We start from the raw sequence: 27240 nt of genomic DNA on the forward strand, positions 1-27240 counted from the left end.
CTCTCTTTCTCCTCTTACCTCCTCTCTCTGTCATCCCTCTCTCCCCTCTCTCTCCACCTCCCCTCCTCTCCCTCTCTCTCCACCTCTCTCCTCTCCCTCTCTCCTCTTACCTCCTCTCTCTCCTCTCCTCTCTTTCTCCTCTTACCTCCTCTCTCTCCTCTCTTTCTCCTCTTACCTCCTCTCTCTCTCATCCCTCTCTCTCCACCTCCCCTCCTCTCCCTCTCTCTCCTCCTCCCTCGTTCCTGGCTCACATTAAAGGCCTGTCCAAACCAGACCTCAGCCCGGTGACAGCAGAGACACGCAACGACACACACAGCACTGCATCATAATGATCAAGTGAGCCGGAGCTGGACTGGACTGGAGACTTCGGGGGGAATTTAAAAGTGCACTATGTAACTTTTCTGCTGATAGGTCTACCACTCCTCGTCTCCATGGAGATGCAATTGCTCAGCCTGGAATGATCCACAGTACGACATTAAACTTGAGAGTAGAGTACTGCATAGATCCATTTATACATCACAAACAGGAGCAGGTGTGAGTGTAAATGTTTATCACTAGATTATTAAAGTGCATTAGCGGCACCAAAGTATCCAGTTTTGTTTGTCCTTGATGTATATTCCATTATTGGGAAGCAAAATAAAAACTTTTTTCCACATTTCAGTTCTAGTGCGGCCAGTTTTTAGACTTATGTGATCTTGTATTAAAAGTTTCCATATCAAAATTCAACAAACAAGTGAGATATTCAGTCTATGAAGTAGTCGCTCATAAATACATTTTATTTTTTACATACAGGGTTGTTCTTCTGACAGATGCGATGGCCAAGATAGATTGTTTTCATCACCTGCTGTTTGTAGCGCATTATAAGAACTACATCTTAATTAGCTGATTTAATACATAATGAGTAAATAGTTCATTAAAACGCCCATATTAGGCTATTTTCTGATCTATGTTATAATGTTGTTTTCTCATAAAAAACAGACTTGGAGTTGCATTTTGTTTCATTCACACATTTAATGCACAAATCCTGCATATTTAGGCTGATTTTTTTCTCTCAAAACTGAAAAAAACTCCTTGTGATGTTCCACCTTGTGATGTCATGAGGTAATACAGGAAGTGCTTCACTGTGTTTTTAAACTCTATACACCTTCACTAGAATCATCTGGATAATTTCTTCACTGAAATTCCCAATCTTTACTGAACTAAAGGTAAAAAAGTAGCTGTTAAATTAGAAACTACCACTTCATGACATCACAAGGTGGAACAGAGCATTTTGAGCTTTGGAGATGTAGCCAGACAAATAATGAAAGGTTTACTCAAACATGTGTGAATGAAACAAAACACAACTCCAGATGTGTTTTTAATAAGATAACATTTAAACCTCCCAAGAGTCCATTTTGCGTAATATAGGACCCTTAAGCTACACGAATCTCCATCTTGTTTGCTAACCTTTCCATAGCTCATCCCACGGTGTCAACGCTCCAATTGTGTTAGTCAAATTGGCGACATGAATCTTGACTTTACACCGGCGGAGTTGGTTAATGATCTGGTGGTTCGCGGGGACGGGGAGGGTCGGGGGCGATGATTGATGGCGCCTGGGGAGTGAGGAAGGTCAAGCTGTCAAACTCAAGTAGAAGAAAATTGCATCTTTATAAAACATTGTTCGTTGGATATTTTCAGGCCCACTAAACTCTAATGTCACTGCTTATTGATATAACGCCTGTGAGTCCTGACCTCCTGATCCTTGGATACAAGAGGCGGTAAAAATGAGTTTCTGAGCTCCGCTGCTATTTTTAAGATGAAGTATGGAGGTTTTGGACAGAAATTCTTACATCGTTTTCACACCGAGGGCCATCTAAGAAAATGTTTGACAAAAAACAAAATTTCCTGTGGGTTATACGTTTACAGAACTGTTGCCATAGCGATAAATAATTCAGGAACACTCTACAAACGCACTACAAGTAAGGTGTTAGGGTTTTAATTAAGTGGTTACTAAGCATTTGTTTTGTTGTTCCATTCACACATGTTTGAGTAACCCTTTATTATTAGTCTGTTTACATCTCCAAAACTCAAAATGCTCTGTTCCACCTTGTGATGTCATCAAGTTACCTTTTATTTTTTGGTTCAGTAGTGATTGGAGAGAAATTCTGGTGCTTAAAATTATCCAAATGATTCTAGGGAAGGTGTATGGAGTTTTAAAACACAATGGAGCACTTCCTGTATTACTACATGATGACATCACAAGGTGGAAGGTGATGTTTTTTTCTTCCTTTTTTTAAAATTACAAATTAAGTTAGTTAAATTGCAATGTTTAAAGTACTGGTTGGTTTGTCACTGAAGAAACTGTGGTGAAGTGTTGACCCTTACGCACCTTGGTAGTGTTTGTCCACCGATCCGAAGTTTGGCGGTTCGAATCCTGCTCCAACAGATGAATGCTTATGTTGTGCTCTTAGGCAAGACACTTAACCCACCTCGCCTCCAGTGTCTGCATACATTGGTGTATGAATGTGTGTGTGAATGGGTGAGTGTTTCCTTGATGCAAAGTGCTTTGAGTGACTTAAATGTGGAAAAGCGCTGTATAAAAATGTGACAATTTACCATTTTTAAAGATTTTTTTAAAGCTACCATATGCAAATGTATTAGATTTTTTTTTTTTTTTTTCACCAGTAGATGGCAAAAGTGAAACCCGCCCACCCTCCTTTCACCTGAACCCTCCTTCCTCTCCTCACCTGTGCTCTCTTGTCTTCATCTAGTGGTGATATGTGAGAATACAACAGGGGTGGGTCAGCCAGTCTAATTACAAATGGTAGCTTTAAAGGCCACAAAAACATAAATAAAACCACTCTGTTGTTTAACGTTTTTTAAATGAGGACCAAAATAAATACTTCTGCTCTATTGTGCTAAATTTTATATCAATATTTAAATCTTAACAAAGGCGTTTAGCACATTTTAGATTGAAAGCCATAGAAATAATCATAAAAAAGATCGAGATGCTCATTTTTGTCATTAAGCGGTAATGTTGTTTAAAGATAATTCTTCATTGTGCTGCTGTAATGAGCAAACAACATTGAGGTAATACAGTCATGGAACGCTAATTCAAGTCTAATGTGTCTCATTAAAAACAAGTGCTAATTTCAAGTGTATTTCTCTGATGATGAAAATTGATTTGCTCCATTCACAGCCGAGTGTCTCAGTTATTCATTTTACAAGAAATGAACAACCACATTTGGCTTTTCACTTTCTTTTTGACAAATCCCTTCAATTAGCCTTGAGCAATATAGTGCAAAAGTATCGATATATGGGGTGACAGTCGCTCAGTTGGTCAAGCGTTTAATCCAAAGGTTGAACGTTTGAACCCCTCTGTGTCCTTGGACAAGACACTTAACCGCATCGCCCCCAGTGTCTGTGTACACTGGTGTATGAATGTGTGTGTGAATGGGTGAGTGTTTCCTTCATGTAAAGCGCTTTGAGTGACTTGAAGGTGGAAAAGTGCTAGATAAAAATGTGCTAACCTGCTAGCCGCTGTGTTCCAAATTAGAAGTGATCATGGGCGCACTTCTGGCTCTATCGACTCCAACTCCAATTCACTTAAACAACTGTGGCCCCTCTCTCTGTAACTGCTGTCAGACTCGTCATTTTGATCTTAAAATGTTCATATTAACCCGCTCTGCATGATTCTGGTATTTTTTTATTTCTCTGTTGTGTTCGTAACTTAAGATATGAACATTAATAACCAACAAGTCAGGTGCTTTTTTTCCTCGAAGTCACTCCCGCTAGCGTTAGCAACAGGTTTGATTGACAGCGTTGCTATGCACCCGCTCCCTGCTAAACCAGCGGTGTGGGCGGAAAGGAGCATTACCTTCAACAGCCTCGCTTCTCGATTGACTCTTTGGTTGCTATGATACTCATGATTGAAACTCCAAATATGGAACTCGGCTCCAAATTCGCCGCTATAACTGTTAGCCTCGATGAGCTTCATTTGACTGGAGCTGAACGCTGTGGGGGACGTCACACTCACTCAGTCCACTTCTTTACACAGTCTATGGCTAAATATGATTTTCCTTATTAAGTCCAAAATTTGCCTCGATCTGTTATGTTTTTTATTTGTTCATAATTTCAGCTGTACCTTAAAACGTGTTCTTTTTTTTGTTCATTATAACGCAGTTCTCAATAGCTATATCATAAAATTCTCCAACACCGTGGAGGCTTACTTTTAATCTACATTTTCACAATTACATCAATGACCTTTTTGTTGCCCACTGGTCCAGCTGCAGCTCTCATTTTAAAACACAGAGCAAATAGGCCAGAACAAATGGCGCTGGCTTGGACGGGCAGGATGCAAAGCTTGGAGCGATTCCTGTGTCTCTAATTAGCCGCGGTCGGAGCGTGCCAGGCGACGCTAGGCTAACGGTTGGCATGAGGCAGTGGCACAGGACAGCTGCCCCTATGTCATCCGCTGTGTCCCCAAGGAGCCATTTTGGATCTGCTGCTGCTGTCCAGATGAATGGCACCGCACGAACGGTTCAGCAGGGCGTAGCGCTGTGTCAGAGCTAATATTTCAATTTCAGGGTAGAGGCACAACAACGAAGGAGTCTGGTTTGCTAATCTACGGGGAGGTTGGTGTATTGATATATTAATTATGCAAGTAAAAAAGTATCATCGAATTTTTAAAAACAGGTAATTTTACTTCATTAACCATAAGCTAACTGAAGATAACTTTAGACACCGTTAGCGAGATAGACTAAAACATTCATGGGGTCTTGAAAATGTAACTGTTAACGTGAAAACTACCACTTCATGACATCACAAGGTGGAACAGAGCATTTTGATCTGAAGTACCTGGATGTTTAGCCTATCGTGGATGGGGTTGATGGAGAGGGACCAGAGCGGAGGGGAGTGGGTTATAAGTTTACAGAACTGTTGCTATAGCGATAAATAATTCACGAACACTCTAGGAACGCACTACACCGCAGCCTTGACAAACGACTTAAATAGGGCGTTAGGGTTTTAATTAAGTCATTACTAAGCATGATTCATTAATGGTGCTATATTACACAAAATGGACTGTCGCTAGCGTTAGCAACAGGTTTGACTGACAGCGTTGCTAAGCGCTCGCTCCCTGCTAAACCAGCGATGCAGGCGGGAAGCAGCATTACCTTCAACAGCCTCGCTCCTCATTGGCTCTTTGGTTTCTATGATACTTGCGGTTGTTTAAATATGTTTGTCCTTATTAAGTCCAAAATTTGCCTCGATCTTTTACGTGTTTTATTTGTTCAGAATTTCAGTAGTACCTGGATGTTGATGGAGGGGGACCAGAGTGGAGGGAACCCATCCAAACACGGAGAATATGCAAACTCCATGTAGAAAAGCTCCATCATCACAGGAATTCAACCTTTGACCTTCTGATGGTGGATTAATAAAATATACCTTAGCTTATATATATAGTTGACCTTTCTTCTCGCCAAGACAACGCTGATCTGTTGTGTTAATGTGAAGTTCCATATCGGCGGGCCTATCTGTGCCGCGTTGCCAGTCCTGATCAGCAGAACGGAACAGCGGCTCTAATCGAGTGCATGATAACACACGCAAGAATATATTAGACCGAGGTTAGTGTGAAATTAAGGAGATTACATGGTCCACTAAGAACTAACTTCAAACGTGCTATAAAAAGACGTGGAAGTAGTTTAGGTAGCAGGCGCACCGTGGAACTCACTCTAAACCCTGTAATGTTCCATAGTAAAGCGTTAAACGTGTCCCGTATTTATTTAATTACAGGTGTTTTTATTGCTAGAGAAATACCTTGAAAAAAAAACATGCATTCTCACTGGGAGTTGCTCGTCTTACCGCTTGTCTCCATGGAGATTGAAGTTTCATGGTGCACTGTGGAACATTCCAAGCCAAGCAATAATATCTCCATGGAGACGAAAAGCACCTGAGCGCCCTGTACCTTTGTCCAGTGGGCAGAGGGGTGAGGGCAGAGGAGTTGGGGCAGAGATGTGATGGCAGAGGGGTGAAGCCAAGTGGGTGACAGGTGGGGCAGAGGGGTGAGAGCAGAGGGGTGAGATGTCGGGGCAGAGGGGTGAGGCTAGAGGGGTGAGGGCAGATGAGCGGGGGTAGAGACGTCATGGCAGAGGGTTGAGGCCAGAGGGGTGGGGGCAGAGGGGTGAGGGCAGAGGCATGATGGCAGAGGGGTGAGGCCGAAAGGGTGAGGGGTAGGGGAAGAGGAGTGAGGTCAGAGGGGTGAGAGCCCTTCTGCACCTGAGTGCCCTCTACCTCTGTTCAGTGGGCAGAGGGGTAAATGCAGAGGGGTTGTGGCAGAGGGGTGAGGCCAGCGAGGTGAGGGCAGAGGGGGCGAGGCCAGAGGGGTGACGCCAGAATGCTAGAGCATCCAGAGCATAGGGGGGAGAGTTGTTCCTGTAGTGGGTGCATGGAGTCTTGTTCTATGGAGAGTGCAAAGCGTCCAAAGGGCCTGTTGTTAAGATCTACAGGGCTGGATGTGGGTAGTCCTAAGACGTCCCAGGTCAGTGTATAGGTTACCTTTGAGTGCTGGGTCTTTTGGGTGCTCTGGTTTCCCCAACCCACAGAGGTGCCACACATGTTTACACTCTCCACGGCAAAGAAATGAATGTAAAAAGCAATGTAAGATGAAAATCACACTATTGTCTGGTTGATGTATACGTCAGCCTGCCACATTGTCATATATTAAAGCAAGATATACTGTATTGTGGAAGAAAATACACACAACCTCCCAGTATTGTTACGGAACATGAGCTGCTATGAGTCATACAAGTTGTTTATTCATTCCTCTACAGCTCAAATCTTCAGAAATAAACGATAAATATTGACCCCCAAAAGGTTTTGTTCCAGGGTCTATTCCTGATTAGATGCCATCTGTATAAAACTCCATCTACATGAGGCACCATGGCGGCACAAACACATTGAAGAGATGCTCTGCAGCCACATTTGAAGTAAATTAGCACGTGTGATTCATCAGACAGAAATAGCTTGTAACTGTTTATGTTCACTCAACTTTAATTTTCATTTTCCGGCACGCTCCTGACGTGACTTGACACTGGGCCTGTCAGGAGTGAACTGTTCAGCAAATGATTAGAGGAAAGCAGTTTTCTAAAGTTGATTTTACTGCCAAAGCGAAGTCAGAACCACAGACTGTATATATAAATGGACTCCAAATCACTTTATATTGGAAAACTCGCCCCTCTCTCCATAACTGCTGCTGTCAGCCTCGTCATTTTGGTCTTGAAATGTTTGTATGAACCCACTCTCCATGATCCTGGCGTTTTTATTTCACTATTTTGTCTGTAAATCAAGATATGAACATTAATAACAGACAAATCAGGCGCCTTCTTTCCCCAAGGTCGCTCTCACTAGCGTGAGCAACAGGTTTGATTGACAGAGCTGATAAGTGTCCGCTCCCTGTCAAATCAGTGGTGCAGGCGATACCCGCGGTCAGAATTCCAAATATGGCACTCGGCACCAAATCCACTCGATGAGCTTTATTTGACTGGAGCCGAACGCTATGGGTGACGTCACACTCACTTAGTCCAATTCTTTATACAATCTAAGGTCAGAACTCAACTAAGTCAATTACTACTTGACAGTGCTGACGCCAGAGTTAGGTGAAGACTAATGTTCGAAAGCATTAAAGTTTGTCTTCATATATAATCTTATAATCTTGCTTAAAATGTAATAATGCAAATCTGCTATAGTGTTTTTCATGATGCTCAAAGTCGATTTACACTTCCATGCATTCTATTCATGTTCTTGGTGTTATAACCAGTGGTGGAAGGTAATTACTACAAGTAGTACTGTACTTTACCATACTTAAATACTTACCATACTTTTTTAGGTATCTTTAGGTAAAGTAAAAAGTACTTTTCATATTTAAAATCAAAATTTAAAAATTTTAATCAATATCGCTACATTTACATTTTAACAAATTAACAACAAATACTTACTTTGTACTCTTAAAGTACATTTTTAAATGGGTACTTAAATACTTTTACTTAAGTTGATTTTTTCATGTGATACTTTTACTTGAATAACTTCTTTATCTGTACTTTTACTTAAGTAACCAAATTGAGCACTCCATCCACCACTGATTATAACTTACTTATTGCTCAAAGCCGAAGCTTGAACTCAAAAACTTCAGTCAGGATGTTACCACGAACACAGTAAAAATAACCCCTCAAATCATATGAAAAATACTTTTTACTTTTCAGTCCCGTAAAAAAAATGTAGTGGAGTAGAAAGTAAAGATACTTGCTCTCAAATGTAGTGAAGTAAAAGTAAAAAGTATCCACTGTAAAATGTACAGATACCTAAAAATTACAGTACAGTACTTTATTACTCATACTTCGTTACCTTCCACCTCTGGCTACAGCTCATGTTGTATAGAACAGTGGTCCTCAACCACCGGGCTGTGGACCGGTACCGGTCCGTGGATCAATTGGTACCGGGCCACCGGCTGTCCAAGAAATAATTAATTATTTCCATTGTATTTATTATCTGAGTCTGAACAATCGTTTATTTTGAAAAATCTTTTATTTTGAAAAATGACCGGATTCTCTCGGTTACATTTCCACCACTTGAGCGCCGACAACTTACCGCACAAATTAGCAAAATGAGTAAAAAACAGACGTCTTTGGAAAGTTTCTTTTTGAAGGGGAAAAGGCCCAGTGAAGAGACAGAAAAAGAGCCAACTTCCAATGTAAAAGAAAGCTTTTAACAGACAATACCAGGAGTTCTACTTGAACTATGGATTTATCGCGACAGGTGATTCCCACAGACCAAGCCCGCTCTGCATAATATACGGCGACCAGCTCTGTAATGAGGCAATGAAGCCTTCAAAACTGCTCCGCCACTTGGAGAGGCCCCCCCCGGTCCATGGTAAAATTTTCAAGCGTTGGCTGGTCCGCGGTGATAAAAAGGTTGGGGACCACTGGTATAGAAGACTCAAACCCATTAAAGCCATCAGTGACACATGGGACTATTTGAGCTTTGAGATGTCGACAGAAGAAGACAGGAAGTCAAACGTGTGATTATATACAGTAGGTGAAAAGAAGCTTGATGGTGCAAAGCTGAGGACGTGTCGAGCAGAAAGACACCAATTAAACTGTGTAATCAACTTCCTGATGGCAGCCAGAGAGATGTGCTCTGGCTCCGCTCCAACACAGCTTAGCCGGCACGCTAATGACGAGCTCACATCCACACTTCTACTCCTGTACACGACGTTTTCAAACTCAGAAATGTCTCGGGAACATGTGCGTCGTGTTGGATTTTATCGGCTAAGAATGTCAAAATAAGTAAGGCTTTAAGCGGTGCAGCGCTTTCCAAATCTCAGTGGGTTTATTGTAATTTAAAGTGACAGTGTGGAGCTTTCTGGAGGTGGGAAGTCAGTCAAGATTCCATGGAATTAGAAAGTTAAAACCATACTTTGGAAAATTCTTCATGGAGATGTTTTATTTGGATTCCAAGCTAAATAAGAGTTAGGTTTGTGGAGATGCAAGCCCCCTCCAAGTTTTTCAGTGCAAGAAAAACAATGAAACAACCAATGAAAAAACACTGTGTTCTTTGGCAAGGCACTTCGCCCACATCGCCTTGTATGAATTTGGTGTGTAAGTGTTCGGTTGGTGGTTGTTGGAGGGGCTGACGGTGCAGTTTGGCAGCCTCGTTTCCTTCAGTTTGTCCCAGGGCATCTGTGGCTATAATGGTAGCTTACCACCACCAAGTGTGGAATGGGTAATCCTCTGTAAAGCGTCTTTAAGTGTCCAAAAAACACTATACAAATCTGATATATTATTATTCATTTTAGTCATTTTTTTCGCAAAAAAGTGACGTACTGGGGCTTTAAGGGGAGGCTCATAGTTGCCGAGAATACATGCTTCGTCAATACTTTACAAAGAGGCGATGTCTGGACACTGGCATTATCTCAAGTGTCTGGGTTTTACTTGATTATGTATATAATTATATTCATGTATTATTTAGACTCAGTGCTATTGGATTATGTACTAGCTTTAAATGTTTTAGTTGGCAATAGGGTTGTCAAAAGTATCGAAAATCAGATACTAATCGATACTAAAAGTAGTACTGAAACTAGATACTCATTTGAGCAGGTATCAATACTAAAAAGTGACATTTACAGGACAGAAATGAACCTTTCCTGGATAGATTTAGAATGATCTTGAGCTGTATCAGAACAAGTATAAGACTGGTATACGCCCATGGGCTACTATGGAACCTTCCTGGACGACTGAAGGATTACACAGATATAAGGCCACATGCGAATAGAAAAGAAAGTACAAGCATTAACTGTTGAAGATTACATTCTATTGTCTTAAGAAAGAGCTTTTAAAATTTCTCAGTTATCAAGTTGAATTTTAGTATCTTGACGACACTAGTTAGTAGCCATTTTTGCTTTCTCACTGTGATAGGTGAACTACCTCCAGCCACAAGGGGGCAGTAAAGCAACAATTGACTGTAAATATCTTTTCTCTTGATATTAAATTCCAGGACTTGGTGACACACTGAATGCTAGTATTGGTGTTCTGCTTGTGATGTGATGTTTGTGAACGAGTTGACTCTTTTGAACGGTTCCTTCATGTGAACTGTTGGAACCGGATCTCTCTCTCTTTTTTTTAAATAACCTAATCTTTTTCGTTCTAATTTATATGCATTTTTGTACTGATTAAAACTAAACCAACACAAGAATTAGTACAGGAGCAGAGCAGGAGACACGAGTGAGAGATTTGTGCAGAAAAAACACATTTGACGTCATAAAATAACAGTTAAAATGATAATTATGATAGTGCAGCTTTTAATTTTGATTATGCATCATTTGAAAGGGTATACACTCTCCCACTCTCAGTTTAAACCATTTAAACACATAAGCCTTGCTCATTTCTCTTTGTGATACGTTTGTGGATAAAATTAGTTTTCACATTGGCTTCTGTCATATAAATAAATATAAAAAGATTTGAACGGCTCTTTAACATGCACAGATCCAAAACATTCAGATCCCATAAAAGAGCCAAAAGTCCCATCACTACTTTCTGGTCTACATTGTTCATTGGCATCTGAACAATGACTGAAAATGTCTAGTCGCTTTTCCTTACAATGTATTTTGTCTATAGAACTATATTAAAAAAATCTAAATTGCTGTATCTTTGCACAATCAAGCCAATTCAGACATCCCAGAATGTTTGTCGGCTTCTGGAACATCGACAACAACAAACACAAAAGCGACTGGAGGGATTCGTATAAATGAATGGGCCACACAAACGGCATCTGCTCGGGAAGTGCTCACAAATCACGTTTAGAGGCGCCCAATGGAAACGTGTCAAAGAACATATCAAACACCACTGTTTACAATGGCCCTCTTAGACTAGTGCCACCCAAGCCTCCCCGTGTGCCCTGTATCCTTTATATTTGCTCCCACTCTTTGACATGTACTTATTTACATGCAGCGGCAGTTGGATATTCACTATTTTTTGTGACTATGCCGTGCTGCAGAAATCTCATCTCTCTTTTTTTATATCATATTGTATATTCCATAGACTATATAAGTGGACCAAGGGAGTGGGACATCATCCATAGCATTCGTCTCCAGTCAAATGAAGCTCATCGAGGCTAACAGTTACATGGGCCAATTTGGAGTCAAGTTCCATATTAGGAATTCTGACCAGGAACCAGGAGTATCAAAGCAACCAAAGAGCCAATCCAGAGCGAGGCTGTTGAAGGTAACAGCTCTTCCCTCCCACACAACTGGTTCAGCAGGGAGTGTGCGCTTAGCAACACTGTCAATCAAACCTGTTACTAATGTTAGCAAGAGCGATCTCTGGAAAAGAAGACACCTGATTTGTAAAGCAATACAAGTTTATTTGTATAGCACAATTTGTACACAAAGTAATTGAAAGTGCTTTGCAGAATTAAAGACGTTAAAATCATAATACGACAAATCAAAACATAAATAATCATCATAGAATTAAGATGAAAAGAGAAGATTGCAGAATAAAAAACCCTTTCAGTCATATGCACAGCTAAACAAAACAGTTTGGAGCCTGGATTTAAACATGGTCAAAGTAGAGGCCTGTCTCACATCTTCAGGAAGATTGTTCCAAGTTTTAGCTGCATAAAACTGAAACGCTGATTCTCCATGTTTAGTCCTGACTCTGGGCACCAGCAGGAGGCCAGTCCCTGAAGTCCTCAGAGTGTGAGATGGTTCATGTGGCTCTAACATGTGGGAGATGTTCTTTGGTGCTGGTCCATGGAGAGATTTGTTCACAGACAGAGCTGCTTTAAAGTCTATTCTCTGAGCCACAGGAGCCAGAGACCTGAGCACAGGACACATGTGTGAAGTACTTCCTGGTTCTAGTCAGGACCCGAGCAGCAGTGTTCTGAATGTACTGCAGCTGTGTTAAGGCTCGTTTGGAGAGGCCAGTGAGCAGGACGTTACAGTCGTCTAACCTACTGGAGACAAATGCATGGATAAGTCTCTCCAAGTCTGGTTTTGACAGTATAACTTTTATTTTTGCAATATCTTTATATGGTAAAAAGCCACAGATGTTATTAATTTGATGTGGCTGTTAAAGTTCAAGTCTGAGTCCATTACTACCCCTAGATTTCTAGCCTGATTTGAAGGTTTTAGAGAGAGAGACTGGAGGTGACTGCTGACACTTTCTCTATGTTTCTGTGGCCAAAGATGATGACTTAAGTCTTGTCTGAGTTTATCTGGAGAAAGTTGTTTTGCATCCACACACTGATCTGTTGGATGCAGTGGCAGAGTGAATCCACTGGTCCATATTCACCTACTGCCAGTGAGACATAGATCTGAGTGTCATCTGCATAGTTGTGGTAAGACACATTATTGTTGCATATTAACTGGCCTAACAGCAGCATGTAGACAACAGGGGTCCCAGGATTGACCCCTGGGGCACCCCACAGGTCAGGGACATTTTATCTGAGACACATTTTCCAATTTCAACAAAGTACTTCCTGTTTTCTAGATAGGACTTGAACCAGTTTAGTGCCGTCCCAGAGATGCCCACCCAGTCCTCTAGTCTCTGTAAGAGAATCCCATGATCCACAGTGTCAAAAGCAGCACTCAGATCTAACAGGATCAAGACTGAGATTTTTCCTGCATCAGTGTTCAGGCGAATGTCATTTCTCACCTTGATAAGAGCAGTCTCAGTGCTGTGGTGAGGTCTAAAACCTGACTCTAGTGGGTAACACATCCAGGCGGTATGGAGATGAACTCAGACAGTGAGTCAGCTCTAAGTGTCTAGGTGGCTGCGTGTTGTTGCATTGTGGAATTGATGTCATTTTTAATGCCTTGAACCTTGTCATTACAGAATACTGCAAACTCATTGCACTTAGATGTGGAAATTAATTCTGATGGCAGCGGAGCTGGGGGGGTTAATCTGTTTACTGTTGCAAACAGGACATGAGAGTTTTTACTGCAACTTCCAATAATGTCTGAAAAATGCCTTTTATTTTGTTCTACATAAACTGTGTTTGTACCTGTGCATCTTTTCTCTGTAAATCTCATAATGAACCTGGAACTTTGACTTGCCCATTCCCGCTCGGCCCTGCGGCACTCTCTTTCGAGTCATCATTCCTCCATGGTGCTTTCTGTTTATCTTTTACCATTTTAACCTTCATCGGGTCAATGGTGCCCAGAACATTCAAAACACTTGAAGTCACAGAGTTCAACAAATCATCAATTAAACATGAGGCATTTTCAAAGTGCAACATTTCCATGAACAGTGCACCTGTTTTATCATTTATGTGTCTAGTTCGAACAACTGCAGGACCAGCCGCTGGTTTGCGAATAACAGACAGGTCAAAAAAGACACAGAAATGATCAGATAGAGCAACATCCACCACATTGACATTTGACATGTTTACTGTTTTTGTAATAAGCAGGTCCAGAGTGTGTCCTCTGTTGTGGGTGGGCTCGCTGATATGCTGAGTCAGACCAAAGGTTTCAAGGACAGAACTGAGCTCATTCCTTTTTTCTTTCGCTGGCCCAGGACCCTGTGGAGGCCGGTGAGTCAGAGCGTGGAGGAGGTTCTCCGTCAGCACTCTTACTCCACCTCTGCTCAGGTGCGAGCCATTCCCTTGAACAGGTCTTCTCGTTTCCAGTATAGATTTAAGTTCTCAATGTAGTGTGTCCTCTGGGCACACACGCGTTAAACAGCCGTGTGTTCAGCTGAAGCAGCCGGGTAAATTTCGTCATTATCCTTTTGTCTATACTAGGAAGAGGTCCACTGATGAATGTCTTAACATCTACTTTATCAAGCTTCTCGAATAATTTTGTGAAATCCCTTTTCAAGATTTCAGTCTGTTCCATTCTGGTGTCAACTGCACCCAGGTGCACAATCAGCTGTTTTACTCCTCAGTGTGTTGGGAAAACTTTTGGCAGGAGTTTTGTAATCTCATAAACAGTGTAACTGGGAAAGGAGCATAGATTCCTCTGTGGCTCACATCTCTGATAGCACCGTCTCCTAACAGCAGCCTATCTCTGACCTTGACATTTTGCCTGTTTGCCTGTGCTCTTTTGTCAACTTCATTGCTCTTGTTTTGGGAAAAAATCAATTTTCTGTTTGTATATTAACATCAGTCTGTGACAGTGGTAAAATTCTGTTTGTAAGCTGTATTTTGAGTGATGTAACTATATTAGAATGATCTTTTATTGCTTGTTCCATTGGCTTGGCATTCTTGTCTTTACAAAGTTTTTAAAGTTGAAAGTAGCAGTGTTTTCACCATTTTCTCTGAAAGTCACAGGGAGTGTCCGGTGAAGTCCTTTTTCAGATTCTAAAACAAATATCCGTGCTTGTAGCTCATTAATTTGTTGTTGATAGTTCCGACAGCGTTCACAGACAGAATTCCTTAGGTTTCTTCCCCCGGACATGTTGCTGGCTCATCAGAAATTTTGTTTAAAAAAATGTAAAAAATGTTTAAAAGTCTTGGTTTATTTCAAATAAAATTGTAACGAGGCACATTTTCCAGCACTGGAAGAGGTAAAATAATTAAAAAGCAAAGTAATGAAGGAAGCAGCAGGAGCAAGCAAGGTTTGTGTCTGCACTCTCCAGAAGCAGGAAGCAGCCTGCTATTAATGTTCATATCTTGATTTAGGGACACAACAGCCAAATGACGGGTCTGACAGCAGCAGTTACAGAGAGAGGGGCCACAGTTTTCCAATGTAAAGTGAATTGGAGCCAGAGTCAATGGAACCGGAAGTGCGTCCATGATCACTTCTTATTCGGAACACAGCGGCTAGCAGGTTAGCTATGTCCATTTATATATATACAGTCTATGGTATTTTCACAGGTTTTAGATTCCTGTGTATAGGTGTCATTTGGAAGGTAATATTAAGTTTTGAAATTGTTAATTGCTCTGGCAACTGTTGTAATTTCCATCACTCTGAAACCAATGGGAATTAACAGTACTTAGAAGGTTTAGTAGCTGGAAGGTTAATGGTACGTTCTCTAGTTCAAAGCAAAGCGAACTGATGTGTTCACGAGTGAAGGATTAATGTATCGCTAAGTACTTGGTGATAGTGTATGTAGTGTTGACAAGTCACTAAATACATGTGCTGAAAATACATATTCTAATGTTGAGTAGCCATATTCTGGTGCAGTTACTCTTTCATTTGGTGGTATTCAGAGTACAGTTTCTTTCCTAAAATCAAAGGAATACATGGCAGTACTTGATCACGCAACTTTCAAACTGCACGTTATTAATGAGAAAAATAAAAAACACGGCTCTCGCAAAGACATAAATGTATGCATAACCAACAGTGCAACCTCGCTCACCCCGCTAAGGATGCTCGTGTTTTAGTGTGTTCTAAGCATTAAAACCACCTACATCTCAATAAATGCAAGACGTAGGCTAGAAATGAAATAGCACACACGCCTCGAGAAAGAGACAATTCTGAATACGAGCCCAGCTTTACATTCATGAAAATTCACTGAAGCTATATTGTTACGTTTATTTTTGAGTTGATGAAAAAGTAAAGCATGTCGAGAAAGGTGATGCACACTCCTCCAAAACTCTTTCTGTTTTGTGAGTAGAAGAAAAGCTGCAAACTTGATCCTAACCTGTGTCAAGGAGACAGTTTGAGAAGTGGAGCTGAGTGGGAAGAGAGAGGGAGAAAGAAAGAGAAAGAGAGAGGGAGAGGGGAAGAAAGAGAGAGAGAAAAAGAGAGAGACAGAATGAGAGAGAGACAGACAGAGAAAGAGAGAGGGAGATAAAGAGACAGACAGAGAGAGAGAAAGAGAGAGAAATAGAGAGGGAGAGAGAGAGGAAGACAGAAACAGAAAGAAAGAAATAGAAAGATACAGTGAAAGAGAGAGGGGTGAGGGAGAGAGACAGAAAGAGAAAAAGAGAGAGGGAGAGAGACAGACAGAGCGAGAAAGAGAGAGGGAAAGAGAAAGAGGCAGACAGAGAAAGAAAGAGAGCGAGACAGAAGGAAAGAGACAGAAGGAGAGAGAGGAGGCAGAGAGGCAAAGAAAGAAAAGAGGGAAAAGAGAGAGGGGGTGAGAGAGAGACACAAAGAGAGAGAGAGAGAGTCAGAAAGAGACAGAAAGAGAGAGGGAGAGACATAAAAGAGAAAGAGAGAGAGACAGAAAGAAAGAAAGAGAGAGACCAAGAGAGACCAAGAGAGAGAGAGAGAAACCAAAAGAGAGAGGGAGAGAAAGAGAGAGAAACCAAAAGAGAGAGGGAGAGAGAGACACACACACAGAGAGAGAGAGAGACAGAGAGAGAGGCACACGCAGAGAGAGAGAGAGAGAGAGGAGCGTTGAGTGTGTCTAAACAGCCCCTCAGTCTTCGCTTCCTTCAGGCCAAAGCAGAGCGCAGACACGGGATTTGCATTTGGAGATAGCGCGCTTTGTCAGACGGGAGCTCTCGTGTGAGGATTTGGTGAACCTGCGGGGACAGAGGACTTTGGATACCTCGTCCCGGCTGTTACTGACATCATATCAGAGGAGCACGGTGCGATCGCACCGGGATTCCCTCTTTTACAAACTAGTTGACGCCAGGCAGGAGTTCACACCTGCGCCTCGTGCTTCTACTGGAAAAAAAAAAAAAACGAGCGCGGACAGAGAAATACGGACGCACCGAACTGGAGAGGCGCGTGTACGCACTCGGAGGAGCGATGCTGATCGGTGAGTGTCCAAAATTTCCCTGAGCAACTCTGTATTTACGATGTGACTGGCTTGGCGTCTTTCCCTGTGGTTTAGTGCGGGACTGGAGCGCTTATTACGGTTATTCCAAAATACTGCTGCGTGAGAAAGAAGTTACCCACATTGGTTTCCACTGCAAATGTTTACACAGAGTCACATTTGAGTCTAAAGGGAAGTGCATAGGCATTCGCTTCAACAGAGGATAGATTCAGAAGAGGAGAAGCTATGAAAGAATCTGAGTGAATTAAACGCAACGTGACGGATACGCGCTTTGGTTTTACGAGTCGAACCAGCCTTTTTGGTGTGAACTATCCCGTAGTACTCGTTTGAACGCACATTTCTTGCTTTATAGGTCTACCCTTAACTGTGTAACCATGTGGCACTCAGTAGATATAAATACCAGTGTATAAAATGCCTACATTCCTGTGCGTAAAATGAACCTCTGTTTGGATTCGTTTATTACGCAAAACTGGTCCAGTCCTGTGTTATATAGTTTCACAAGTAGGATAATATAATAAAAGTGGTCCAAACAAGGAGTAAAAGAACGTGGCGTAGCGTGCACAATCTTGAATCTGTGATGTGATTGGTGCTGATGCCAGTGTCAAAAGCAATTCTTACTAAAGAGGCATGTTTCCATCGTTTGCGTAATAGGCTGTGTCGTATCTGTGATTGTCTGAAGTCCCAGTGTGCAGAGAGAGGGACTGATGAACACACGGACATACTGTATTTTGGTTTAAACCGTTTTATTTATTGCCATGTAGCCAGTTTTTTCTTCTTTTTGTCATGTATAATTTTGGTTTTGTCTAGATTTGTTTTGACGTAGAGCTTCTAACTTAAAAGGCAAAAGAGGTTGGCTATGTTACTATGTCTGTATTTTGTATTATTGCCATGATTTTTGAGCAATGCTTAAGGAATTGGTTAAAATATGTCTGGAAATGTCTTGGTTGAGATTCAAGTGTAGCACAAAACGTGATTGGAGCTTAAAATGAAACTCAAATATATATACACCATTGTTTGGCTACATTGTTTTCCTATATCTCCCTGATGTCATTTACATACTATTGTTGGTATTCATCCATTTTTATATGTTCCATTACTATACATTTTTCTATATCACCCTCCTCTATGTATGGCTCTACAGTTTTGGTTCTTGTACTCTCAGCTATCCACCAATGGCATCTGACTCTAACTGGTTTTGATGTGTCTTTGTGTTGCAATATGGCCACCTCTCAAACAGATGTTACACTGATGTCTTTACACTGAAATATTTACCAGAATAGCGGCACGATACGCTAAAGGCATTTGACATTGAAATCTTATAGAGAAATGGGTTGGATTTGTGTCAAATTTCAGGTATCGTTTTCATGATCACAACACAAAAGGATGGTGGCAAGTTTAGCTAAAATAAATTTTTAATGTACTTTTTCTGGGGCCACCATCGTCATCTACTTCTTTTGCGTATTGGCGTTTGCTATTTTGCACCAGATGCCCTCCCAGATGTCTTTAGAATCCTCTTAAAGTTTGGGAATAGCTAGCGCAAAATGTATGGGTTTTGACCATGTGGCTGGCATTTTTTGGCATTTTATTCAATCTATTAACGTATGTTTGCCTACTCATTTTCATGTGTTCAGTACTGCTGTTGTGTTCTTGGGCAAGACACTTAACCCATTTCGCTTCCCAATGTCTGTGTACGCTGGTGTATGAATGTGTACATGAATGAGGGAGTGGTTCCTTGATGTAAAGCGTTTTGAGTGCCTTGAAGGTGTAAAAGCGCTATATAAAAATGTGACCAAACCAAATCCATCAAACTTTATTCAAATCTTTTACGCTCATTAAAAACAATCCTACACTGCCTTCCACCCAACCAGCCTACCCCTACAACTGCCCAAACCACAGAAACAACCCAAGCAACCCACACCCAGACAGTCAAATGTGCACAGTCTCACCCACATTCACACATTCACACATACACACACATAGGCTCGTCATGATAATTACAGCTATCGTTCAATACGTGATAGATAGAACAATCATTTTTGAGGGTCAATATTTATCGTGGGGACTTTTTCTTTGCACAAGTGGAGAACATTTCCTCTACTTTATTTTTCTGTTCTACAAGATTTGAGCTTTAGAGGGTTGAATAAAAAACGAATTATAGATACAAGCTTAGTACTAACTGTTTCATTCTGCTGTTTACGCACACACTCACACACACAGGCAAAAATATACAAGGCTATGTACAGTAAAACATATAGAGTGTGTGTTATACCATTATCAAGTTAAAACTAAAAAAGCATCTTGCATTATTGTTATTCTTCTATGGTCTAAATGTAGAAAGCAGCTCTGTGTGACCCAGCTTTAAACCACTTACACTTAATTCATTAATGAATCATGCTTCCGTTAATTAGTAGCTTTAACACAGTAAGAGCTGACACATAACAAGATGGAATTACTGGAACTCAGCACATTTATTTTAAGCTTTAAAAATGTGTAAATAGAAATCTTGCATTTTACTCTAAAAAACAAACAACTATTCTTATTCCTTTAAAAAAAAAATAAAGGCAATTTTGACTCTTGTGAGCTTTAATTTGTGTTATAATGTTGTTACCTCCTCAAAAACATACCTGGACTTGTGTTTTGTTTCATTCACACATGTTTGAGTTACACTTGATTATTAGTCTGTCTATATCTTGAGTGGAGCACTTCCTGTATTACCACATGATGACATCACAAGGTGGAACAGAGTGTTTTGAGAGAAGAACTCAGCCTAAATATGCAGGGTTTGTGTGTTAAACATGTGTGAATGAAACAAAACACAATTCCAGGTCTGTTTTTGATGAGGAAACAACATTATAACATAGATCAGAAAATGGCGTAATATGGACCAGATTAATTGTAATGTTTCGACAGTAAAACACATTCTCTGACCCACAGTTATTCCTAAAATTTGTTGTTTTGGTTTACTAGTGTCACATGACCTTAACCAACCCAGTGAGAGTTGAAGTATTTTTCCTTTTAGGTTCTGACCTTGGCTGTCCTCCGCGATCCCCGTAGGACCAAACAGGTTCTAAAGGCCCTGCTGATTACAGGCCCCGTCCCGTGGGAGCGAGGGGCGACGGTCCACCCCCTTCCCTGGTCCTTTTTTTATCAGGGCCATGAGCGGCGGGGGTGTAATCACGGGTGTAGGACATTACAGAGGGTTAAACTGGGCTAAACAGACCGCTCCTGGCTCAATATGGGCTAATTACACAGTGTTAGAGTCGCAGTCTGGTTAAGGGAAGTGGTGTCTTCCTTCAGCTCCTCTGGGAATGTTGTTCACTCAAGTCTGTAATTTGTGGAATTCCCAAACATTTGTCCTTCTAAACCGCACGCAAGAAAATACATGAACAACTCCAGCTGCTTTTAAACGATGGGTCAAATGTAGAAGGTGAAGTTTTGGCAAGTTTTGACTGGTTTACTTGTAGATATAGACCGATTCTTGGGCCGATATTTGGACTTTTTAGCACAGCAGCTATCGGCCTTACATCTCCAGCACAGGCCGATACTTTGTTTTGGTCGATTTGCTAAGTAAAAAATACACAAAAGCTTCATTTGAACACTTTAATACGAAAAGATAGCTGCACAAAGCATAACTACACAGCTCTCATATAGGTTTGAGGTAAAAGGGGCTTTGTAGTAAATTTAATGCACAAAAGATATTGCTTAAAAAATATCGGCAGAGCTTTTCAGCCATCGGTTGTTTTGAATTCTAAACAACTGGCATCTTTTGCTACTTTCTGTTTGAAGATAATAATATACACTTGATTTATATAATGCTTTATATAAATGACACACAGACGTAGCTCAGAGTGTTTATTAGACATTGACAGATATATCCGTTGGTCGATATATCAGGCCGATATTTGCGCTTTTTATCATATCGGCTGTCGGTCTTAACTCTCCAGCAGAGGTTGATATTTCATTTGACCCAACCAGCTGCTTTATTAGAACATTTTAGTCCAAAAACGTGACTGCATGGCTTCCCTGTCCAGTTTGCAGTAAAACAAGGCTAGATTTGTCGAAAAAATGGGTCCTAAAAAAATATCGTCAAAGCTTATCGATCATCGGTATTGACAACGGCCATGAAAAAGAACACATCGGTTGATCTTGAGTGTTTGTTCACTGACCCACAGGTTGGTGGTTCGCCCCGGGGTACACTGTCAACATTCACTCACGCATTACATTCATATGAGTCACGTTGGTGGGCGAAGCGTCTTGCCTAAGGACACAACAACAGTAAATTTTAGAGCTACTGCGGCTCCACTGACGCACCTGGTATTCATAACAGTCTCCCATCCAGTACTAACCAGACCCAACCCCTTCTAAGATGAGAATAGCTTCAGGGACTCACCAGGTTTTTCGGTTTCGATACTGATTCTGATCCTGTAGCTTTAAGTATCCAAGTAACTACAGAACTACTTTGTATAAATAGAAATTCAAACATTACAAGACTTTCCGGACCAATTAAAACCAGTAAATAGTCATATTACGTGCATTTATATGTCCAACCAGGATATCGACTGAACCGATTCTTCAGTAAGACGCCGTTGTCCGACACCAGTATCAGATCGGTGCCGCATTAACTGGCTTCAGGCGACATTTTGAATAATATTTTGGATTTTGTCTGCTTTTGGAGTAAGAAATTGCACACGAAAATGTTTTTTGCGTAGCTTTTCTTCCAGATAATGCAACGAATCCTAATGAAAATACATCAGAATGTCTCACTGCCCATGTTTATAAAGCAGGTTTGACTCCACACGTACGCCACAGTGGTATGAAAACGCAGGAGTACTGGATTATAGCACACTGACCCGGCTCCTCCTCTGCATTTGACCAGCACATTGTTGTTATTCTTGGGTTAACAGCGTCCTAACCCTCTGCTTTTTTCATTCTTCTACCTTTCTACTCACCTCTCCTCATGGACTTCCCTTGCGTTAACATAGAAACGCCAGTGGCTGTATTTTGACCTGCAGGTGTTGCCGTAGCCTTTGTGTGCGTATTGTGAGCAGATGGAGCAGGCCAGTGGGGCATCTGAAGGGATGGAGGGATGAGAAGAGACAAAAGAAAGTACAGGGGCAAGGTAAAAGAAAGAGAGAGGGATGAGAGAGGAGAGAGAAGGAGCGAACGAAGAGAGGAAATGAAGAGAGAGGGGGGAAGAGAGAGGAGAGGAGAGAGAAAGGGGGAGAGCAGAGAGATGAAAGGAAGAGGAGACGAGAGAGAGGGGGAGACGAGAGAGGGAGGAGAGAGAGGAGGGGTGGAGAGAAAAGAGAGAAGAGATGAAAGAGATGTGGGAAGATGAGAGAGAAAGGGGGAGAGGACAGAGACAGATGAGAGGAAGAGGAGATAATGGCGGGAGGGAGGGGTGGGAGGAAGAGAGGACGAGAGAGAGGCGGAGAGGAGAAAGAGGGGAGAGAAGAGAGCAAGGGGAGAGGAGGATGAGAGGAAGAGGAGACTAGAGAGGGAGAAGAGAGAGAGGGGAGAAGACAGAGAGGGGGAGATAAGAGGAAGATGAGACTAGGGGGGGGGAGTTGAGAGGAAGAGGAGACTAGAGAAGGGGAGAGGAGAGAGGGAGGAGAGAGGGGAGATGAAAGAGGAGGGGTGGAGAGAGGGAAGAGAAGAGATGAAAGAGAGATGTGGGAAGATGAGAGGGAAAGGGGGAGGAGAGAGAGGTGAGAGGAAGAGGAGACTAGAGAGAGGGGGAGAGAAATAGGGGAGAGGCGAAAGAGAGATGAGAGGAAGAGGACACTGGGGGGATGAGAGGAAGAGGAGAGGAGAGAGGGGGAGAGGAGAGAGAGCAGGAAGAGACGAGAGAGAGAGAGTTCGATGAGAGTAGGAGGAGACTAGAGAGAGGGAAAGGAGCTTGACCACATCTGTCACATTTGCAGCACTGTCTGGAGTTGGACTTTTTAAACTGAACCTTGGGCTGTGAAATGAATCACATTTATGATTGTAATTTCCATTATTGCTCTGTTCAATTAGAAACATATTGTAACAGAAGTGATGTGTGCACTGCCTCGAATCACAGACCTGGAGCACAGTTTGATTTTAAAACATAACTGTCTCAAAACATCACCAATAAAACAAATGGCTCTGTTCTTTCTCTATAGATGAAGTTTTCCTCTTCCTCCAGCTCTTTAGGTCAAAATAAATCTGCTGTGTGCCTTCTGCGTCTGATTATAAAGCATTTAACAGTCCCGGGAATCAGTGTGTGGTTAGCATGCTAGTTGTTGTTAGCTTTACCATGACGCTCTGGACTCTGAAAGCTGTGAAAACGCACTTATAAACTCACCATTATGAATAATTAGGATGCTCAGTATGCATACAGTAAGTGAGGAATACTTTGGACCACTGTTCGTGTTTTTCATGTTTTTAAGACGCTAAAAATCAGGTATTTATCGCATTGACCCAGGGATGTAGCAATGCAGTGAAATCTCAAGCGTGTCTAATTATAATGATGCGTTTCACAATTACGGGATGTGTCTGATGAAACAACTCGGAGGCAGGATTGTTGTTGCTCCGTCGATATTATTAAGAAGAATGTAAAAGGTTTGTGTTGTGAAAATGGGTTTTTAAAATGCTATTAGTATTTTTGTTTCTTAGTTTGGAAATAGCCCCGTTTTCAGCTTATTTCTGTTCAAATAACACACAAAAAAATGGATCCAAACATTGAGTGATGAGTTTGTGAATGCATGGGCTGCTCTGTTGCCGTGGTTTTGACTGAGCACAGAGACGATGATGATGGATGGGTCCCGGTTCATCCCTTATGGGGGTTGATAGCGCCTACTGTGGCTGGGATCCAAACTGCGCTCTCTCTCTCTCTCTCTCTCTCTCTCTTTCTTTCCATCTTGTGTCTTCTCTTCCTCATCTCTCCTCTCTTTCTCTCCCCCTTCTCTTCCTTATCCCTGTCTCTTCACTCTCTCCTATCCCCTCCCTTCTCTATTCCCCTCTCTCTTTATCTGATTTTCCTCTCTCTTCCTCCTCTCTTTCCCTTTCCTCATCCTTATCCCTCTCTCTTATCCCCTTTCTTCCATTGCTTTTCTCTTCTCACCTCCTCCCTCTCCTCTTCCTCTCCTCTCTCTCCTCCTCTCTATTCTCTCTATCATCCTTATCCACTCTCCTGTCTCTCCTATCCTTTCTCTCTTCCTCCTGTCTCTCCCTCTTCTCTTCCTCATCCTTCTCTCTCCTCTCTCCTCATCCTCTCTCACTCTTTCCTATCCTTTCCCTTCTCTATTCACTCTATCTCTCTGCAATTTCCCTCTCTCTTCCTCCTCTCTTGCACCTCTGTCCTCCTTATCCTCTCTCCTATCACTCCTATCCCCTCTCCCCATCTCTCTGTTTTTCTCTCCTCTCTTCTCTCTCTCCTCCTCCTCCTCTCTGCATCCTCTCTCTCCTCTCTTTCCCTTTCCTCATCCTTATCCCTCTTTCTCCTGTTACCTCTCTTCCATCTTTTTTCTCTTCTCTCCTCTCTCTGTCTTTCTCTCCCCCTTCCTCTCCTCTTCCTCCTCTCTCTCCCCACTCTCCCTCTACTCTTCCTCCTTTCTCTCCACTCTCTTCCTCCTCTCGGTCCCTCTACTCTTCCTCCTCTCCTCTTCCTCCTCCTCTCTCTCTCCCCACTCTCTTCCTCCTCCATCTCTCCTCTCCCCACTCTCTTCTTCCTCTCCCTCTTCTCTTCCTCCTGTCTCTCCCCACTCTCTTCCTCAGCTTTCTCCACACTCTCACTCCTCATCTTTTACCCTAGAGAGTGGGGAGAGAGGGGATTAAGAGATAGGAAAGAGTTCCTATCTCTCAATCCCCTCTCTCCCCACTCTCTCACTCTCTTCTTCCTCCCCTCTCTCTCTACTCTCTTCCTCCTCTCTCTCCCTCTCCTCTTTCTCTCCTCCCTCCCCACTCTCTTCCTCCTCTCTCCCCACTCTCTTTCTCCTCTCTCTCTTCCCCTCCTCTTCCTCCTCTCTCTCCTCTCTCCCCACTCTCTTCTTCCTCTCCCTCTTCTCTTCCTCCTGTCTCTCCCCACTCTCTTCCTCTGCTTTCTCCGCACTCTCACTCCTCAGCTTTTACCCTCTCTTACCTATCTCTCAATCCCCTCTCTCCCCACTCTCTCCCTCTCCTCTTCCTCCTCTCTCTCTCCACTCTCTTCCTCCTCTCCCCTTCCCTCTCTCACTGAGGGTGAGCCTTATCCCTCTCTCCTATCCCCTCTCTTCCATCTCTCTTATCTCTTCTCTCTGTCTCTCTCTCCCTGCTCTCATCCTTCTGCTCTCTCCTCCTCCTGTCTTCCTCTTCTCTCCTCTCTCCTCCTCCTCCTGTCTGCCTCTGTCACTCCGCAGAGATGGATCCCTCCTCTGCTCGATTAGCTCCACAAACATTTCACCTCAAATGACAAATGTGGCGTTCAGGTGACTTCTGTATTTTTCATTACCTGGGCCCAGATTACTCAGTGTCAGAGCAGCAAAAACTCCACAGGGACAGACGCAGCAGGGCCTTTAAACACCTTTATCTGTTCAGTACGTCTCGTGGTTTCTGAATACGACCTCATCACGTCTCATCCATGTTCAGTAATGATTATAAATGTGTTGTGAAAAGGTCAAAGTTCACATGTTTCTACAGCGCTTTTCCACCTTCAAATCGCTTTACATCAACGAACCGCTCACCTATTCACAAATACATTCAAACGTAAGTGTATGCAGCCACTGGGGGAGTCTTGCCCAAGGACACAACGACGGCATTCATCTGTTGGAGCTGGAATCGCACCGCCAACCTGTGGATCAGTCGCACCGTTTATGTCGAGAGCGGGAATCGAATCGCCAAATATCGAATCAGTGGACAAACCCTCTACTAACCGAGCTACTGACGTTTAAAATGGTAACTCTAAGACGGCTTCATTGTCTAAAAAACTCAAATAGAATCGGTTTGTGGTTGCTGTGCCCTTGAGCAACACACTTCTACCACTTTTACCTTTTTACAATGCAAACCTGTGTAGTAATTGCTGGTTACAATCAATGTAATAATGTAACACAAACATTTTTCTAGTAGATCTGCCACGTTCTTGTCTTCACGGAGATGTTATTGCTTCGATTTGAACGTTACACAGTGGCACATTACACGTCTGTGGAATGTCTCGGATTCTAGCGTGAGGGGGTTTGCCTCTCCGCAGATCTGACCTGTAGCTTTGCCTGATGGGAAAAGATAAGACAACGCCCCCAGCAAAGCAATATCAGCGACAGTAGCTCAGTTAGTAGAAGAAGAGTTTGTCCGCTGATTACAAAATTGGCGGTTCGAATCCTGTTCTTGACGCAAATATCATTAACCGACATGTTGGGGGGTGCGATTCCAGCTCCCACGCATGAATACTGTTGTTGTGTCCTTGGGCAAGACACTTAACGCATCTCGCTTCCCTCAAACGTTTGCGTGTGTGTGAATGGGCGAGTGGTTCCTTGATGCAAAACGCTAATAAAAATGTGACCGTCGACGATTTACCAAAGACATCTCCATGGGGACAAGCAAATGGCGGTTCCCTCAACAGAAAAGTGACATAGTGCACCTTTATCATAGACAAATAAACGCAAACTTTAGAGAAATGCAGTGTGGTTGGACGTCCTTTCTCTCCTCTCTCGTCGGCGTTACTCTGGGGCTGAGTTAGGTCTGTTCTGCGGCTGTATTTACACACAGCTCTGGGGCTTATTGTGCTCATCCACCAATGCAGACTCTCACTATCACTCCCTGAAACTACTTTAGTGCTTTCTATCCAGGTTTATGTGTTTTTTTTTGACTGACAGGACTTTAAAGAAGACTCCTTTTCATGTGGTATATATTATATCACCTTGATGTTTATATATATATATATATTTATGGAAGAAGTATGGGATGCGACGGTTGGTGGTTTGAATACCGTTGTTGTGTTCTTGAGCAAAACACTTAACCCTCCCCCCTTGCCCCCAGTGTCTGTGTACTCTGGTGTATGAATGTGTGTGTACGCCTGTCATGATAATTACTATATCAACTATGA

At 42.3% G+C, this 27240-nt stretch overlaps 1 protein-coding gene across 3 annotated transcripts in view; it reads left to right on the top strand.

Moving 5' to 3' along the window:
- The window catches only part of znf385c (zinc finger protein 385C), a 242703-nt gene that overhangs the window by 72970 nt on the left and 142493 nt on the right, over positions 1 to 27240 (top strand). For 2 of the 3 annotated variants that reach the window (XM_055223914.1, XM_055223913.1), the window contains exon 1: positions 17119 to 17183. The exons of the other annotated variant lie outside the window; for it this stretch is intronic. In XM_055223914.1, coding sequence (XP_055079889.1) covers positions 17174 to 17183 — 10 coding nt within the window. In that variant the 5' untranslated portion in view covers positions 17119 to 17173. Of the gene's footprint in view, positions 1 to 17118; positions 17184 to 27240 lie in introns of those variants that run through there. 3 annotated transcript variants of the gene reach the window in all.

Source organism: Periophthalmus magnuspinnatus, chromosome 8 (genome assembly GCF_009829125.3).
Source record: "Periophthalmus magnuspinnatus isolate fPerMag1 chromosome 8, fPerMag1.2.pri, whole genome shotgun sequence".
In the NCBI taxonomy this organism is placed as follows: Eukaryota; Metazoa; Chordata; class Actinopteri; order Gobiiformes; family Gobiidae; genus Periophthalmus; species Periophthalmus magnuspinnatus.